Below are 19,827 nucleotides of genomic sequence, written 5' to 3'. Positions count from 1 at the left end.
TGCACTATGTACAGTTTGGGGCCTAGTTTTTCAAACTGCCATCCTGTGTGCCACTGCAGTATCACACCTAGATGGGTCACGTGTTTGTGCCGCCCACTCGTGTCGCTTAGCATAGTCATCCAGCTACCTCGTTGCAACCTTTTGGACATAAAAACACTATTGTGAGGTGTGAGGTGTTCAGAATAGACTGGAAATGAGTGAAAATTAAGGTTATTGAGGTTAATAATAGCATAGGGGCAGAAAAACCTACAAATTCTGTGATTTTAGCTGTTTTTATGCTTTTTTTCAAAAAAATACAGATCCAAAACACAAAACCCAGAACCCAAAACACGGAAGGGTGGTTTTGGCAAAACCAATCCAGATCCAAAACACGAAGAAAGATCCAGATCCAAAACACGTAAAGTGGCCGGTGCACACCCCTAATATATATATATATATATATATATATACACACATACATACATATACATACATATATATATATATATATATATATATATATATATATATATATATATATATATATATACACACACACACACACACACACACACACACACTATGGTCCAAAAGGAGACCTTTGTTTCAAAACAGTAGTTCTTTATTTTAGGCATCATAAAGATTTTCGCCTTTGCTTTTGCTTTCATGATTCGTTCCTGGAAATATTCAAGTAATTACACACATTGAATGCTATGTCTATATAGACAGGAATCACGATATAGGTCGACACACTAAGAAACTTTGTATCCTTTTTTTTCTTTTTAACTGTATCTTCTAGAGAATATAAATTTTAATTGACTTTAATAAAAGTTATATTTTAATTTGTACAATATTACATATAAGAGTGAACCAGAAAAAGAGCCTTCTCTTTCTCCCATTATTTATACATAATCTCCTGGCTCTAGGGAGCACCAGCAATTTGAGTGATTTTTAAACCCGGTATTGGGTTCACATACTTATTTTATGTTGGTTAAACATTACACGACTATCATATCCGATTTTTCTGTGCGGATTCCTTCCTCTTCTCTTTACACTGTCCTCAATGTGATCAGAAGTAATTTTACTAAAAATATTTAAAAAAACCCGGTTCTGGAGACAGCCCCATGTGCACCGGCTCTCTCAGGCACATTCTAAAAACTGGGGCTGATGGGGCATAGAGGGGAAGGAGCCAGTCACACTTTTAGATTCTTAAAGTGCCAGGCTCTACTCAACCCACCGTCTATACCCCACTGTCATGAAGCTCCAGTGTCCCCTAGTCGATGAAGGAGAAAAATATAAATTGAATATTGCAAGGAAAGACAGGACATGACTAGGTCTCCTAGTATACTACTCATCAAAAGAACAGATCAAGTGTTAGAGTTGAGAGAAAACAAACTGGGCAGGAAAGTCACAGGAAACTCTAACCTAGGCTGAGGAATGTAATTGTGGAACCTGGCGACAGGTCTTAGGGAAGACATTTCCAAAATTATTCTTCTGCTTCCCTAGACAGTGCAGTGATTAAATAAAATGCGCTCTCCAAATCACATATTTTATTTTTTATAGTGCTGATTTTGTGCTGTGCCTTCTGCTGATTGGGTAGTACTTTCTCTCTCACAATTTTACCTCTCTCCCAGCTTTTATGAATACCGCTCTTAGATTAGATCTCAGCTGCAGGACTACAGACTGATAATTGTTAGTGTACGATTATTCTCAGAATAGGTTATTAGCAACGATTCAACATGAAAGAGGCTTTCTAGATTATGCTAAAACAATAAAACAACAAAATAAATGCTTTTACCTGCCTTGTCTAAATGCTGTAATTGCTTCAATCCAAAAGGGTGCCATGTGAGGTAACACAAATTGGGATTTTTTAATTAGCTTTTCAGCCAAGGACAGAACTTCTTCATCAAGACCTGAAGAAAAAAACAAATTAATACACAATTACAACAGTGGCTAACCAATAGCCTACACATAATAAGGGCAAGCAATAAAATGATCTTTAAAACTGTTCACAATCACATATTTACAGTGTTTGTAGCCTTAAAGGAAATGCTACAATTATCCGGGATAGATTTTTCTTCTATATGCGAGAGGTCAGCTGAACACCCAAGTAAAGGCGCACATCCATATGCCGATAATACTGAGCAATTGCACGATTACGACATCGTAATCATGCAATCGCTCAGTAATCGTGCAGTTATGTTGGAAACGACCAGCGATGCGTGCTCCCACTGGACGTTTCAGACATCCATCATCGGGTGAACATGCCGGTCAATCTGTCGATAACAACAGATTGGGCATATTCACAGATGATGGAGGGTGCCTACTCTGAACGATCAATCGTGCAGTGTAGGCACAGCACATGCTGCGAAACGACTGCATGATTACAATGTCGTAATCATGCAGTCGTTGTTTGGTCTGCTAGTGGATGTGCTGCATAACAATTGAACCTGGACAGAAATACTACTCAAGTTCACCAAATCTCCAGTGGTGTTCATTAAACAAATGAGTAACCTGTTCTAATACTATACATTTTAAATATATCCTTATTCCTTTAGGAAGCAACACACTTTGAATAGCAATTTATGATTTGAACTGCCTATTGATATCTTTAATAGTCCTCCTAGATTGATTATACCTCCTATAATGTATGTTAATCAGAGGTACATTGCTTATATTTGAATTATTTAATTTTGCCTATAGAAACATTCAACATTGTAGTATCTAGTAGCATAGTGGTTAGTATTGCTACCTCATTGCTCTGGTGTCATCGGTAAAATTGCGACCTGGTTCTATCTATGGAGTTTGTATGTTCTCCAGTTACCTCCCACAGCCCAAAAAATATGACTGTAGGCTAAGTGACAGTTGATAGGGTGCCTGTGTGGTAGGGAATTTGGACTATAAGCTCCAATGCGACAGATAGTGATGTGAACAATTCCATATTCGCCATACAGCATTTGTGGTCTACTACTATAGCCGTGAGATAGGGGATACACTAGTGGGCCAGTTACAATAAATCCAGTTCACCCTGAGAATAGTAATAAAACATTAAAAGATTTGTCTGGGTCCACTCATTATACTAAAAACAATCTCATTATAAAATACACTACAGCTCATTAATTTCAATACACCTCAAATTCGTCAATTTCTTTGTAAAGGATGAACTTGATACGTGTGTTTTGCACAAAAATGAGGCCACCAGCTGTGACTCGCAAGTGTGGCATTCCCCCAAAAAACCACACACCCTAACCTCAGAGCTACGCCCTCTAATTTTGGGTGTGTGGCTGCGCTGTGCACAAAGGTCCTTCTTCCTAAAGTAAACAGGTTGGGATGTATGCTAACAACCGGATAATGTCCAATAACTGAAAATAAACAAATTATGCCCGCAAGGTCTCGAGGTGCTCGTAGTAATATCAGATAGGAATGCTGTTTTGAAACAGATTCCTCAACACATACACAGTGGAAGAATTCGGGTGTGTGTCTTGTATTGGGATACTGTGAACACATGTAAAGTGGTCTCGTAAATGGCTCCCAGGAAGGAGTCATCAATCGAAAATCAATCTGCCATAGTCTCATTGAGAAACACAGGGCGTAGTATGCTTGAAATTGCTCACCTGGAGAAGGTTGCTCTTGGTGGCGTGCAGTGTACCTTCAAGAGATACATCGTAAACAACAATGAAGGTTATCGCCCATGACCTGGACAACCTCGAGTGACCACAAAACAGGAGAACAAATTTAGAAGTGTGTTTTCCAAACAGCTCGACAGATCCGTGCTGCTCTTATGGAAACGAGGAAGAAAAGTGTGTCAATTGTGACCGTCAAACATCACCTTGTAGATAGTGGCTTGAAGGGATGTGTTGCAGCCCGAAAACCATTGCTTAGGCTCTTAGGATATTGTGGGCAAAAAAAAGCACAGGAGCAGCACCACTAGTCAGTGGAAGAAGGTTCTTTTCACAGACCAATCAAAGTTTGAGATGTTTGGGTGAAAGAGGCGCAAGTTCGCTCATCGTGCGACAGATGAGCACATGCTTCCTGCTTGCATTCAGCCCATAGTCAAGCATGGAGGAGATTCCATTATGGTCTGGGAATGTTTCGGAGGTAGTGCGGTTGCTGACAGTAAAAATAGAAGATATCATGAACTCCAAACACTACCGCAACATCCTGGTTCACCATTGCATTCCTTCCGGTATCCGCATTATTGGTTGAAATTTCAGTATACATCAAGATAACATACCTCCAATCTTAGCAAAAAGTTGTTCAGTCAAAACAATGACAACAGGTGCTGAAGAATGTGGTTTGGCCACCCCAGTCCTGATTGCAATTCAATAGAACTCCGTTTAGATCATCTGGACAGGTGTGTTTGAGATGTGCAAGTAACGAGCCAAAATTCACCTTTGAGAGTTGCTACAAGAGAAGTGGGCTGCAATTGGAGATGAATCTATAGACAAGTTGAAAGACTGAATGCCCCATGTTTGCACTGCTGTGATCACCACTAAAGCTGGCCATACTGTACATCAGACCAACTTTCATCCAACCATCCAACTGACCAAGCGTCCAACTTGTCTGTCCAACTAAAGGGGTCTATCCATTTATAGACTTGAAGGTCTGAACGTCTAGCGCTCAGACCTTCAAGTTGCCTGGTGCTGAGTGGCACTGAAAGACGTTCACTGAACGACTTTTCAGTGCTGCCACTGCTGCACGTCCGGTTTCCTATCTCCTAACATGCCAAACCTGACGACTGTCGTCATGTTGACCGGCATGTTGGAGATATAGTCGGGGTCGAAAAGGACCTAGCGTGCACGAGCATCACTGGTCCTTGCCGGCTATCCATTAACCTCCTGGTTTTGGTCGGATTGTTCACAAAGTCAGGTAATGGACTTAAATGCTGCCCCACACACCAAACAACTTTTTCATTAGACCAGCCACCCTGCCAACTTTTTCATGAGACCAGCCAACTTCTCTCTAACTTGTGATGTCACAGAAGTAGGCGGGCAGTGTCAGCCTACTTCTGCATGATTTGAATAACATGGAGGAGGCTCTGCTCATCCGCTTTCTGCAACTCTACTACAGGTGCCAGTAGAAGGGGGGGTGGTTGAGGCTGGGGCACAGAGAGAGAGAGAGGTATAAAGGAGGTGGGTGAGGTTAGGGTACAGAGAGAGGTTAGGAGGAGGTGGGTGAGGTTAGAGTGCAGTGATAAAAAGGTCAGGGGGAGGTGCAGTGCTGCTTCTACTGGAAATGAGGGTCTAAGGTGCAGTAGAGTTACAGGATAGTTCGGGAACTATAGTACAGTACAGGGCAATATAATAAAGTGCTTAGGGCAGCACAATAGAGTGTAACACATAGTGGTTAGGGCAGTACAGTATAATAGACAGTGATTATGGGGCCTATTTATCATATGATAAATGGCCTGTTAAAATAATTATAAACTAGTGTTTCCGCATGGCTATCGGGCGATTCATCATCAGAGGTCCCATATGGACCACCTGATATTCAGCAATCTCCGAAAACTGAAAGTTTTTGGAGTTTGCCTGTGAGAACAAGAACCATCTACAGATCGTAGCCCCGCTCTTCCCTATGGGAAGGAGTTCAGAGGATGCAAAGAGGGATCCTCTGCCGGCTCCTCACTGAGCACCCCCACGCCCCAACGGCTTTGAGCACATGCCAGAAGCTGGCCACAGGGACAGGTAAGTAATGCAGATAATTCTGTAGCTGCGCTACTAATCACAGGGACAGCTGCTTTTTGGAGCAGCTGTCCTCGCACCGAAGCAATGATGAATTGCTCCAGTGTTTAGCATCCCCCTCGTCGTGGGAAATACTTAAGTATCCCCCACAGCGAGGTGAATGAATAGGCCCCTAAAACAGCACAATACAGTATAATACAGAGTGGGCAGGGGAAGGACGGTGAGGTAGTTACATCCATTCTGGTAGTACCCTGTTACCCAAACCAGTACTTATATATAGCAATTCCTCAGTATCAGCAGAGAAGCACTTGAACTACTTTCCTTTCGGGCACCTCTGTGAATGCAGGAGGGGGGTGCTCCTGTGATGGAGGGGGGGAGAGGGTCCTAGAGTATGCTCCTGTGATATTAGGGGGATGCGCAGGTCCTAGAGTAGATTTACTATGATGACCTTATCCTCTCTTCCCGCTCAGCCGCTGCCAGTGACGGGGTGAGATCCCGGGCTAACAGGAACAGCAGCACAGCCAGCAGATGGTGGAGAAATTGGCGGACATTACCGGCCAGTGTCTGTCTACTTATAGTTCAGTTGCCCAACTAGAACGACTAGTTGGGCAGAATCAAACAGGTTTTCCTGCCGTTTTTCAGCGTGTGGGATTAGATGTATTAAGCCTTGGGAAGAGATAAGGTACTAACCAATCAGCTAACCTAACTCATTTTACAGACGGTGTTTGTAAAATTACAGATGTGTCCTTACAAACTTAGTCGCGCTAAAAAGCCCCTCTCGGCGTGCTATTTCCAGGCATTTTTTTTTTGCCTGAAAATGCGTCTAGGTCGCAATGTGATGTGACTAGGACACACCAGCAGACTGTGCTGATTAATTTGATATGAAACACTTGTATATATCTGTGTGCGACCGAGACTGTGAATCTGTATACGAAGTGCTACAATGCAGTGGCCGCAGTTTTTTTTCTATATACAGACTCAGGTGCACAAAGTGTTGCATATCAAATTAATCAGCACAGTCTGCTGATGCATCCTAATTGCATTGCAACTTAGACGCATTTACGGCAAAAAAATGCGCCAAGCACCAGCAGAGTAGCATGGGACCTCACGCCAGACAAGTCGTGCTGCGTGGCATATTGAGGCTAGATGTATAGGAACACATCTGTAGGAGCTGATTGGTTGGTACTTTCTCTCTCTCCAAGGGTTAGTACATGCCATTGTCTGGCATTTTACAGACGTAACTGTAGACCACAAAGTATGGTAAGTGTACAAGAAAGGCACAACTTATCCAGCAATCGAAAATCCCCTGGTGCACAAAACAATCACAGGAGAGAGATGTGTCTATAATAAAATTTAGAAAAGAAGGTACTCAAAAGAGACTAATATAAAACTCATCTTATGGAACAAGGCTCAGCAGCAACGCTTTGGAAAAACCAACTTCTTTCGTATATTAACAGGAAAAGTATAGGGGGAAAAAAATTTAATCTGCTGTACCCTCAAGCACTCTACCAGGAGGTACAGTAGATATAAGAAATTCGGAATCTGTTAAAAACACACATCCAAGAGTTGTACTGTACAAATTAGGAGTTTGAGTCAGATGGCCAATGCTGGTGTTTTCCGTACAGAGGTAGTAATGATGGCCAGTTGCAGGCTATAAACTGTGCCAGACTATTGAGCCAGAATATAGTGGCAAACAAGCTGCTGGCACAACAAGATGCTAGAGATATAATGCCGCTTGATGACAGAACTGCCTGCAGTTAGCTAAAAATTGGTTAGTCCTATCATACAGATATGTCCACATATATCTAGCCTCCTTGCGTGTTAAACAGCCCTTCTAGTCGCGCCATGCCGTTGTGTGACTCTGTAGCGCCAAGCAACTTTTTTTGCAACTTTTTACCTTCAGATGTGTTTTTTTTTTTACACAAAGCGGTGCAAACAGGACACAAAAGCTGCTTCTGCTGATTAAAATGCATGCCTATATTCTATGTGCAACTGCGGGTGTATTTGCATGCGAAATGCTAGGTTAATGTCACAGCATATAACGTAGCATGTAACATAGCATGTCGCATGCAGATACACCCTCAGTTGCTTACACAGAACATAGGCATACTGCATATCATTTTAATCAGCAGAAGCTGCTTTGTGTGTTCTATAAGGATTCTGCCTTTGAACATTATAAATACCCCTGCATATACCTTCTAATATCCTTCCTATAAACCTCTAAGGATGACGCTAATTTGCATATGCAGTCAGGCAGAATGTAAGCTCCTATGAGCAGGGCCCTCTACCCTCTTGTGCATCTCCTTACTATACCTTCAGCTACTTCTTACTCTCTACCAGGGCACCTAACACTTGATTGCTTTGCATTGTTGCTTATCTGGGTGTTATGGTCGTGAATGTAGCAATGTATATTATCCATGTCCTGTAATGTATTGTATTGTACTGTACTGTAAGTCACTGTAAATCAATCTGTTTATGTACCTTGTAAGGCGCTGCGGAACACTTGTGGCGCCATATAAACGATAATAATAATAATAATAATACAGTAAATAAAGACTCCAGACCTAGAACCTGTGGTTCCAAAGCACAAAGTATTATTCAAGTAAAAGTACAGCAGTTACACGCTATGATCCTCATATAATCTTAGCGCAAAAAGATTATACACACCCAAGTACAATTATAAATACGCAGCGCTCTCTGGTCCAGATGTTAGGCATCAGCAAGAAACCCCTCGTCCATCAGCATTCAGCACGAAGACTAGGAACCCAGGGTCAGAGCACACATATTTATACCCCCCATAAATAAACAACACAATAGAGAAGTTTGTTGCTAATACCATTGGTCCTAAAGGAGAGGGCATATGTTACAAGGCATTTAACAGGTTGGTTCAAATAGACACGATCCAGCCTCTAAGAACTGGAGGTCTCTAGTTTCCCGCCTCATGCAAATGATAACAGTTGTTCATATTATGTACATTTTGTTGCTTGAAGTCTCTGCAGTCCATAAGTTGAGAATGCATGTTGCGATCTCTCCATCGATATTACCGGAATACTGTTGAGAGAGTACGCATCAGTACAATACCAAATATGGCTTACTTATCACATATAAAACCTTAGTTAGGAAATAACCTTTATTTCCTAGCAATGATAATAAATGTGCATACTCGAATCTTATACCTTATAGCTTATGAAACATTGTATGTGAATATGTAATGTGTGAGTATGTGGGGTTTGATGTAAAGACACTAGTTAACTTGGGGCAGATGCGTGTGCATGGAGCTAATATTCAGCGTTTTCATACAGGGTCTTATGCATTCGCTAATATGCGACTAGTTAACAGCGCAATTGTGCGTATTAATGTGTGTATGAGAAATGGTGCACTTAAATCTCACTTAAACTAAGTGAACACCTAGCATTGTGGAATGCTGAGTATTAGAGTTCCACACGCCCCCCTCTCTCAGCAGCCCCCACCCTTCCCAGGCTCAAAAATACAGTCCTTTGTTCTCCCAGGTTCTGTGTAGATGCAAATTAGCACAGCTACAAGACCCAAACCTCAGATAAAATACCTTCAAAGCCAAGAGTGTTATTGTAGGAAGCCTGCTAATGTAAGGTGCTACAAATGACCCTCTTGCTGTATTCGAGCAGGGCCACCTAGAGTGAGAGCAGACGTTATGTCCATGAAGCTTGTCTTCACAGGCTAGTTGTCACGTGGCCATTTGCTCTGTTTAGCTAATGCAATCCAATTTTGACATACTGTACAGCCATTTCTGAAATATATCCTTTAGGGGAATTATAATAATACACACACTGTATCCAGAGCACCCAAAGTACGTAAAGTCATGAAATGGGCTTTTGATAAATTGCCGTAACTTATGGCGATGGTCACAGATGCAATCGCATGATGCTAATAGTAATATCGCCACATGTACTAAAGTGTGAGTTTATCTAAAATGGCGCTAAGGCGGCCATTCGCAAAATGGCGTCTTGCGATCTCATTTCCAAGATGGCGTCTTGCGGCCAGTCGCAAGATGGCATCGCTGCGATCCAATTTTAAACTGATCTTGTCTCAGCAATTATCCAGCTTCGACATCTATTCGCACCACTGTGCAAATAAGACATCTGAAGGTAAAAAGTTGCACAAAAAGACGCTCAGCACTACAGAGTCACACGGCACTCACCCGTTGTGTAACGCGACTTGTAGCGCACGGAGGATAAATGCACGGTGACACATCTGTATGTTCCTGCACCGTACATATGGTACTTTGCACTCACTATACCTTCAACTCCTCCAATTATTGCAGCCTGGTTCAGAGTTGAGGGAGTTAACCGACAGGCGCTGCTGAACAGAGGGCCTGATTCAGGTTGGATCTCAAGGCTGCGGAAGCACCCAACCGGACGATGTTTGTGTTCTGCGCATGCATCGCAGTGCAGGGGCACAAGCCAGCCTCTGCGATCCAGTATGCGAATGCAGTGGACACGCAGCAGCACACAGAAATGAATGACAGGAAGCACCGTTTGGGGGTGGTCGAAGGAATGCAGCCGTGCCTGTGCGTTTGAACGCCGTTAAAAGGGCGTGCATAATTAAGCCCCAGCAATGGCATACGAAGCCAGAGCTCTACATGGCGAGGGGAAACTTTGCAGTTTGTGAGGCATGTCATGCTCAACCACTACTCTGCGTATGGGTCCGATGTGACCAATGTTTTCGCTGATTTGCGGATATATGTAATGGGAAGTGGGAGGCTTTATAAGCTGATGGGCGTCTAGGTATTGTGCTGAGATTGCACTGTGATCGCATTGTCGAAGCCGTATAATTGAGACAGGATCGGTTTAAAATTAAATCTGTGCGACGCCATTTTGCGAATGGCAATGAGACGCCATTTTGCAACTGGCCGCCCAGCGCCATTTTAGTAAATCTCGCCCATTATAAGTACATATGGCAATGCATTATTTAGCGTCGTGCGATTCCCACGCAATAGAAAGAAGTTAAAAGTCCTCTCCATATAAATACAGTCACTAAAACATATAAAATGATCAACCCTGCAATGGTGTACTCCACAAACACGTAGTCGCACCACACTAACTAGCGTCTTTTCTCAATTCCCCAATACTTACCGACTTACATAAAATGTTCCCTAGCATTAAAGTGTAATATTCAAGGTTTATTCAGTATTATTAATGTTGTGAAATAAATGTAATTTGATATCTAAGGTTTAGTACATGGTAAGGAGACAGTGTTTGGTGTTGTACTGATCCACTGTGTTTTTGCAGAATTCCGGTACCATCGGTGAGATCGCAACATGTGTCTGCAAACTATGGACTATAGAGTGTTAAACTTTAAAATGTACTCTGTAATGTAACCAGCTTAGATTTAGTATGCAGCGGGAAAAAGGACACAAAGGGCTGTTGGAGGCTGGTTTGTGTCCATTTGAATTGACCTATACTATATTGTAACAGAAGAACCAGGAACAAGAACCAATGGAATCATGCCAAACTGTTCTATTGCCTATCTTTGCTAGTGTATATATGTGGGCTCCCTAAACTTGGATGCCAGTCTTCTTGCCTTGCTGTTGACTGAGGTTTCTATATTGATGCCGGTATCTGGGTCCAGAGCGCGTGCGTATGTAACAACTGTACCTTGGGTCTGTACGATTTATTTGAGCTAATTGTATTTAGATCACAGCATGTAACCATCTGTTTTCATATTGAATAATAACTTTTTGTGCATTGGAACCACACTCAAAGTCTGAAAGCATTTATTTCTTGTGTGACTCATAACGCTAAATAGTGACAATTTTAGAAAGTATAGGTAGGAATCGATAATTGGGGGCTCGCAGTGTGAATCACGCTACCAGTCACTTAGTAACACTCGGTCAACGATCTCACAGCAAATGGGTGGAGGTGCCGTAGCAGGAGAACGCATTGTGCCTTCAAAAATCTGCTACCACTTTGTTGCTGAGAGTCCACTACCAGTTATGATTGTGGCTTAAGGAGCGCTGATTAGAATCCAGGGACAAGAGAGGAAAAGGTTTGTTTTCCTTCATTGATAGATTTTTTATGTTAAAAAGGGGAAGTCACACAATAGCTTAAGGGTAATAATATGTTTTGTGTAGTAGTCACAATATTGTGTATGTGACTAGTCGCACAATAGCGTATACGTATTTCCTGTATTGCTGCTACGTGTGTTAAACAAAGCAGTTGAGAGTGCACGGTGATATTGATAGACAGCATTGTTGTAAATACCTTGATCAGTGTTGCCATAGTCTGGGAAAACGTGTATTTTATTGCACAGGAAAAGGGTGTGTAACAGTGAATATTTGTTGGTGGGGGTAACATGTTCCCTAGTTAAGGGTATCGTATGACCCTTAAGTGCTAGGTGCCTGGTGTCGGCCTAGTGGCTCGGTAGTAGATACCGCAGTCTATACACATAAGCAGGTGTAGTTGCAGTCTTGTTGTAGGTATCGGCTCTCAGTGTGATTGCAGTATTCAGTGATCAGTTAGCGTTATTTGAGCATTGTAATTGAACCGCACAGTTTTGGCTAAATTGTGATTGTGAACTGAGTAGAGGGTGGACGAAATCACTGAAAAGGGTAGGTGTTATTTTAATGCCTACATGCTAGCAGTTGAAAGGTAGTCAAAAAGGTATTAGGTGCGTGGGAGCAGCCTGGTTATTCTTCCATAGGTGTGTGGGCGCATCCTGTTAATATCGTCCACAGGTAAAGTGAAAGTATCTTGACTTTCTTTCACCAGCCTAAATCTCTATTGAAAAGCTTAGGGTTCTCCCAGAATGGTAGCAAAGCAAATGGTAGAGATGTTAGATGATGTGCTGCTGTTGGAGGCGCCGCTTGGGTCGGCATGGCATATTATGCATACTAAGTACGGTGCTTATGCGACTAAGTATTGTGTTGTATGGTTTAAAATGAGTATGAAGAGTGTTAGACCTTTCCCCAGAATTGGCAGCTTTGATAAGGAGGTATTGAACAATGTCCGAGATAGCATCTGTAGGGTGCATTCTCGAATGAAAAAGGTAAAATATAACGAGTGTTTAAAGTTGTAGCAGCATGAGGGGCATGCGTGGCTTAAAAGTGTGCACGCGACGCAAACTAGCGTCGTGAGCACGTTACAGGAGAGTGCACACGCAGCGCTAAACTGCGGTGCGCGCAAGCCACGAAATAGCGAGCACATGCAGCAAGGTAGCGTTGCGGAAGGTATTGCCAATGGTTCACGCGCACCACCACTGCCCTATGCGGATGGGGGTGCAGGTACAGTTGTTGTAAAAACCCATAAAAATTTAACAAGTAATTTGTACCCTCTCTTGAGTAATCACAAAGAAAATGTTTATGATGCGGATGATGAACCTGTCGTTATGTCTGCCATGCTGTACACATGTTAGATGCTCCATCACAACAAGCACAAGTGGTGCCGCCATCTTCATCAGTGATAGTACAGTAAGTGATAACATCCACTGCACCCGTAGAGGAAGTTGCTAATCACCTATGTAGCAGTAATAGACTCAGCGCCTGATTCAGACCCACTCGCGAGCGGCTGTCCGCTCGCAAGTGGGTCGATGGTCTGCACTGAGCATGCGCACGACGGAGGGAGCTCCGTCGTGCGCATGCGCCAGACACGACGAGCGAAGGACTTTCCTTCGCTCGTTGTGTCCGATCAAAGGGGGCGTGCTGTCAATGTTGATTGACAGCACGCCCCCTTTGGTGGGCGTGCCGGGGGCGTGCCTCCCTGACGGAGGCATTCCCACGGGAACGCCTCCCGTCAGAAGCCGGCCCACTGACATCACTAGTGATGTCAGTGGGAGTGATTTTGGCTCTGATAGAGCCAAAATCACTCCGGAGCTTGCGGTTGAAAACCTCAACCGCAGGCTCCGGCTCGCAATTTCGATGGTCGCGATGGTCACGACCATCGCGGCCATCAAAATGCACGCTCGTATAGCCTGTGGGTGGTGACCCACAGCTATACGAGCGTCCAGGAGGACGCTCCATGAAAATGGAGCCCGGCCCTCATTCAGAGCGTGCGCTCTGCTCAGAGCGTACGGCTCTGAATGAGGGCCTCAATCCCCAGCCAGGTAACAAGGTCAAAAGTAGCAGTACTGCCAGTCTGCATCCCATCCGGACGATAACTGTTCCGAATGGGAGAGCGGAGCTAAATTCCATAATGAATGATTTCCCTGATCCTAAAAAGGAATTAGCCAAATGCCAAAGATTTTTGAAAAATTTGGGTAGTGCTCATGAGCCAACCAATAAAGATGTTGCCCAAGTGCGCATGTGCACGACGGAGGTGGCTCCGTCGTGCGCATGCGCGAGACCCGAATACAGGCGGCCAAGCCTCCTTATCGACGTGTTGTCGATGGTGATTGACAGCATGCCCCCTTTGGTGGGCGTGCCGGGGGCGTGGCTGCCCAGACGGAGACGTTCCCATGGGAACGCCTACCGTCTGGGTCCGGAACCACTGACATCACTAGTGATGTCAGTGGGAGTGCTTTTGGCTTTATCAGAGCCAAAAGCACTCCAGGGCTTGCGGCAGCGAGACCCTACTGCAAGCCCGATGGTCGCGATGATCTTGACCATCGCGAACATCATTTTGGCCACTTGCTATAGCTGTGGGTGGTCACCCACAGCTATGCGAGTGGCCAGGAGGCCGCTCCAAAAAGGAGGAGGGACGGCCCTGATTCAGAGCGAGCGCTGTCAGAGCGTCCGGCTCTGAATCAGAGCCTTCGTCTCTTTCTCAAAGCCCGATCATGTCATACACACACAGAGGAATCAGAGCAGGCTTTCTTTAATCTTAAGGATAGCCTGACAAGAGCACCTGCATTGGAAATACCGGATTATGAAAAACCTTTTGATTTGTATTGTACGGAAGCCGATGGTTGTGCTGCAGGTGTTCTCACACAAAAACATGGTGATGCCAGTAGGCCCGTAGCATACTACAGTGCACAATTGGACACTGTGGCAAGATCACTCCCAACGTGTTTAAGAAGTGTAGCAGCAACTGCTCTATTGGTCAGTAAGAGTGAGGATGTGGTACTAGGCCATGATATGATTGTCTATACTCCCCATGCTGTATCTGCTATGCTAAACTCTGCCCAAACCAGACATGTCTCCTCAGTAGATTCACAAAATGGGAACTAGCCTTAATAGCACCTGCAAACATCACCATCAAAAGGTGCAGTACGTTAATTCCAGCTACATATTTACCATATGTGCATCATGATGCACAAAGGGTGGAGAGAGGTGAGTCGCTGGCGACAGGTGAGTTCTGCAGGTATATTGATGCACATGATTGTATGGAATATCTGAATCAAACCTTTACTGCAAGACCTGACATACGGGATACACCTTTAGAAAATGTAGATGTGACATTTTACACGGATGGGAGTGGTCATAGACAAACTGGCACTGAAGAGTTATGTACAGGTTATGCTGTGGTAAATGACGAGGTCGTTATAGTGGCCGAACCTTTAGGCCCACCACACTCGGCCCAAGTGGCGGAACTGGTGGCACTAAAGAGGGCGTGTGAATTAGTGGAAGGTAAATCTGCTAATATCTACACTGACTCTAGGTACACCTTCGGGGTAGTACACGATTTTAGTGCTCTATGGCGTCTGAGAAAATTTATGACAGCAGCAGGCACACCAATTGCACATTCCAGACATATAAAAGGACAATTGACAGCAATCCAATTGCCTAAGACAGTGGCGGTAATTAAGTATAAAGCCCATACATGTGAGGACAATCCGGTGTCAATGGGCAACAACAGGGCAGACAAAGCTGCAAAATGGGCAGCAGGGTTAAAAATTAATGTACAAACTGAACAAATGATGAGTTTTCAAACGATTGACATGCTGAAATTGAGAATCAAAATTTGTGTTCCATTCAGGAAAAGGCAGTCTGGAGGTCCAAGGGTTGTGGGCAATAATCTTCTGGACTCTGGAGAGATGGACAAGGTAAGCCAGTGGCTCCCAAGGTGTACTACCCAAGCCTGGCTGAGGGAGCGCACGGTCTGACTGATTTGGGAAAGCAAGGTATGTGCAAATTGGTGAGAGCATACTGGTGTGCACCGGGTTTTTCTTCTCAAGCGGAAAAGAGAGCAATGTCCTGTCTGACCTGCTTGAGGAAAAACATTGGAAAATGATCCCTACCGAACCATCCTACATTCCTCCGACTGACGGGCACGGACGCTGTGCTGATGCTGGGATCGGACACTTGATCCCAGCACGGCTTTCCACAGCAGCAGCCAATGAGAGTCTGACTCTCATTGGCTGCTCTAACAGACAGTGTTGTGTCTGTCTCTGCAGGGGGACGCGCTGTGCTGCAGCCAGCTGTCAGGGATTGGCCACAGCACAGCGCATCCCCGGGGACTTTAAAAAAGTGAGTCCCCAGTCCCCGATATGGAGTAAAATACGCAGTATAGCGCGTATTTACAAACACTGCTTATATAACACATTTACTGAACTTCTCACTACAAAATATATATACTATTCACTATGATGTAAATCACATTCAATCATTAATGGTTTTTTAATTCAGGAAATATCTCTAATCCTCATATTTCTAAAATATGAATATTTACCGAAATATCTAAATGTCAACAGTATTGGTAGAGGAATGGGTTTCTTGGTTGAACCCAGTGAAATGGTTCTCAGGTCTAGGAGAGTGGGTCCAGGAAATGATTGCGAGCATAGGTAAACTCCTGATCCTCATACTGGTTGTCATTATAGTAATTGGTTTATGTGTCAGGTGTGTTACTGCTGTGTTGAAATGTGGAAAATGTAAAAATAAGGTAAACCAAAAGAATGAAATTATAAGGGTGGTCAGTAGTTACAATATGAATACTGAAGTAAATGTAGGACTGCATTACAACCCTGAACTAGAAGGTATCATATGATATATAAGAAATGTGTTATTAAAATGTTATCTTAAAACATCTTAAATAATGTAAGTCCCTATTCCCCCTCAAGACTTCCTTTATAGGATTGGTGCATCCCCACATCTTTCCCATGATCTCCCAAGATCCGCGGTGTGAGTATAAGGGTAGTTTAATGTCCCCTCCTAGGGACACATTATTGATGGTTTAAGAACCACCTCGTGCCATCCCATAAATTAACACTAAATAATATGCCATAATGTAAGCCTAAATTAATTTTAAAATCATAGTATGATAGCATGTTGTTTGCTATCAAAGGGTGGACTGTCGAAGCCGGATAATTGGCTGAGACAGGATCGGTTAAAAATTAAATCTGCACAACGCCATTTTGCGAATGGCAATGAGACGCCATTTTGTGACTGCCTGCCCAGTGCCATTTTAGCGAATCTCGCCCATTATAAGTAAATACGGCGATGCTATTTAGTGTTGTGTGATTCCCACGCAATAGAAAGAAGTTAAAAGTCCTCCACATATAAATACAGACAGTCACTAAAACATATAAAATTATCAACCCTGCAAAACACGTACCATGGTGTACTCCACAAACACGTAGTCGCACCACACTAACTAGCGTCTTTTCTCAATCCCCCAATAATTACACACTGCACACTTACATAAAAGGTTCCCTAGCATTAAAGTGTAATATTCAAGGTTTATTCAGTGTTATTAATGTTGTGAAATAAATGTAATTTGATATCTAAGGTTTAGTACATGGTAAGCAGACCGTGTTTGGTGTTGTACTGATCCACTGTGTTTTTGCAGAATTCCGGTACCATCGGTGAGAAAATCGCAACATGTGTCTGCAAACTATGGACTATAGAGAGTTAAACATTAAAATGTACTCTGTAATGTAACCAGCTTAGATTTAGTATGCAGCGGGAAAAAGAACACAAAGGGCTGTTGGAGGCTGGTTTGTGTCCATTTGAATTGACCTATGAACTATACTGTAACAGAAGAACCAGGAACAAGAACCAATGGAATCATGCCAAACTGTTCTATTGTATTGCCTATCTCTGCTAGTGTATATATGTGGGCTCTCTAAACTTGAATGCCAGTCTTCTTGCCTTGCTGTTGACTGAGGTTTCTATATTGATGCCGGTATCTGGGTCCAGAGCGCGTGCATATGTAACAACTGTACCTTGGGTCTGTATGATTATTTGCGCTAATTGTATTTAGATCACAGCGTGTAACCATCTGTTTTTATATTGAATAATAACTTTTTGTTCTTTGGAACCACACTCAAAGTCTGAAAGCATTTATTTCTTTTGTGACTGGTAATACTAAAGAGCGACAATTTTAGAAGGTATTGGTGGGTAGGAATCGATAGGTAGGAATCGATAGCATACATTTGCATATTTTTGCAGCGAGCGGGTGCGAGCGATTACAGACTTGCGATCCGTGCTGAATCAGGCCCAGAGTGCAAAGCACCATAGTTCATACTGCAAAGAACAGCTGTGGTGGTCCCTCAGTTTACAGAAGAGACAAGACAATTAGAATAAAGAAAAAAAAAAAAAAGAAAGAACATAGGTACAAGGCCTTTTGGCAGACAAGTGTGCAGGACACTAGAAAAATACAGGTGAGGAAGACAGCAGTTTAAGGAGTCAGTTTAAGGCAGTGATTCCCAACCTCGGTACTCAAGGCACACTAACAGTCCTGGTTTTAGTGATATCCATGGTTGAGCACAGATTGATAAATCAAAATAACTGCGATACTAATTAAATCACTTGTGCTCAAGTATGGCTATCCTTAAAACCTGGACTGTTCGTGTGCCTTGAGTACCGAGGTTGGGAATCACTGCCTTAAACTGCTGTCTTCCTCACCTGTATTTTTCTAGTGTCCTGCACACTTGTCTGCCAAAAGGCCTTGTACCTATGTTCTTTCTTTTTTTTTTTTTTTTTCTTTATTCTAATTGTCTTGTCTCTTCTGTAAACTGAGGGACCACCACAGCTGTTCTTTGCAGTATGAACTATGGTGCTTTGCACTCTGGGCCTGATTCAGCACGGATCGCAAGTCTGTAATCGCTCGCTGCAAAAATATGCAAATGTATGCTATCGATTCCACACTAACAGTCCTGGTTTTAGTGATATCCATGGTTGAGCACAGATTGATAAATCAAAATAACTGCGATACTAATTAAATCACTTGTGCTCAAGTATGGCTATCCTTAAAACCTGGACTGTTCGTGTGCCTTGAGGACCGTGGTTGGGAACCCCTGGTTTAAGGTATCCTAAAGACTAGTATATAAAACATATTTGCTAAAGAATGGGAAACAACAATTTTCTTTACATCACATATAATCTAAAAAATACCATGTATACTTATACAAAGGTCCTCTAAAAACGTACCTGAAAACACTTGCATTTCCTGAACATTATGGAAAACAAAATGAGGTCGATGGACTATAGTTGATCTTGTGCCTAGTCCCATCTGCAGTAACTGTCCAAGGCCTGCTGTTAACAGCAAAAGCATAGAGCAATATCTGAAAATATGAGAGATATGGTAAGAACTTATCTTTGTTATCTCTCTTTCTATGAAGTCCATAGGGTCCACAAGGAGACCTTGGGGTATATAGGTGATGGAGTCATCCAGGCACAACGCAGTTTATTTTTCTCCCTGGATGCACTGGGTCTCACTCCTATACCCTGCCCCAGAGGCACCTCAGTTTCATAGCAAGCCAAAGGCCGGAGGAGGATAAAATAGAGAGAAGAAAGTCTGGAATACACAAGAATCACATTCTCACATAGAAGGAGACTGAAAACCGGTGACCAAATCGAAGCTCATTCAAAGCACAGGTGCGTCAGGGTGGGTGCCCTGTGTACCCTATGGACTTCGTAGAAAGAGAGATAAAAAGGTAAGTTCTTACATCTCTCATTTTCAACTTCAGGGTCCATAGGCTCCACAGGGAGACCATGGGGATGTCCCAAAACAGTCCCTTTAAGTGCGGGTACGCTCCTGTGCAGAGAGGAGAATCCGCCTCCCAAAAGGAAGCATCCTGAGAGGCAAAGGTATCAAATGCATAATATCTCAGAAAGGTCTGGGTAGAAGACCACGTAGCCACCTTACAAAGCTGAACAGCCAAGGCGCCACGGCGAGCTGCCCACGAAGGACCCACAAACCGAGTAGAATGAGCAGTCACAGAAGGCGGCACTGGAAGGCCCTCATGAGTGTAAGCCTCAGAGATCGCCATGTGAAGCCATCTAGCCAAAGTTTGTTTATTGGCTGGGCATCCCTTC

General features: G+C 43.3%; 1 protein-coding gene across 3 annotated transcripts in view; it reads right to left on the bottom strand.

The window, feature by feature from the left end:
* The window catches only part of ERMARD (ER membrane associated RNA degradation), a 155,853-nt gene that overhangs the window by 100,996 nt on the left and 35,030 nt on the right, over positions 1–19,827 (bottom strand). For all 3 annotated transcript variants that reach the window (XM_088457402.1, XM_088457403.1, XM_088457404.1), the window contains 2 exons: positions 18,940–19,073; positions 1,778–1,892 (listed from right to left, as the gene is read on the bottom strand). In XM_088457402.1, coding sequence (XP_088313528.1) covers positions 1,778–1,892; positions 18,940–19,073 — 249 coding nt within the window. The remainder of the gene's footprint in view (positions 1–1,777; positions 1,893–18,939; positions 19,074–19,827) is intronic.

The sequence above is a fragment of the Taudactylus pleione genome, unplaced genomic scaffold (assembly GCF_031769625.1).
Source record: "Taudactylus pleione unplaced genomic scaffold, aTauple2 ptg000760l, whole genome shotgun sequence".
NCBI classification, from domain to species: Eukaryota; Metazoa; Chordata; class Amphibia; order Anura; family Myobatrachidae; genus Taudactylus; species Taudactylus pleione.
Note: the sequence above shows the minus strand (reverse complement) of the source record. Positions and strands in the feature narration are given on the sequence as shown.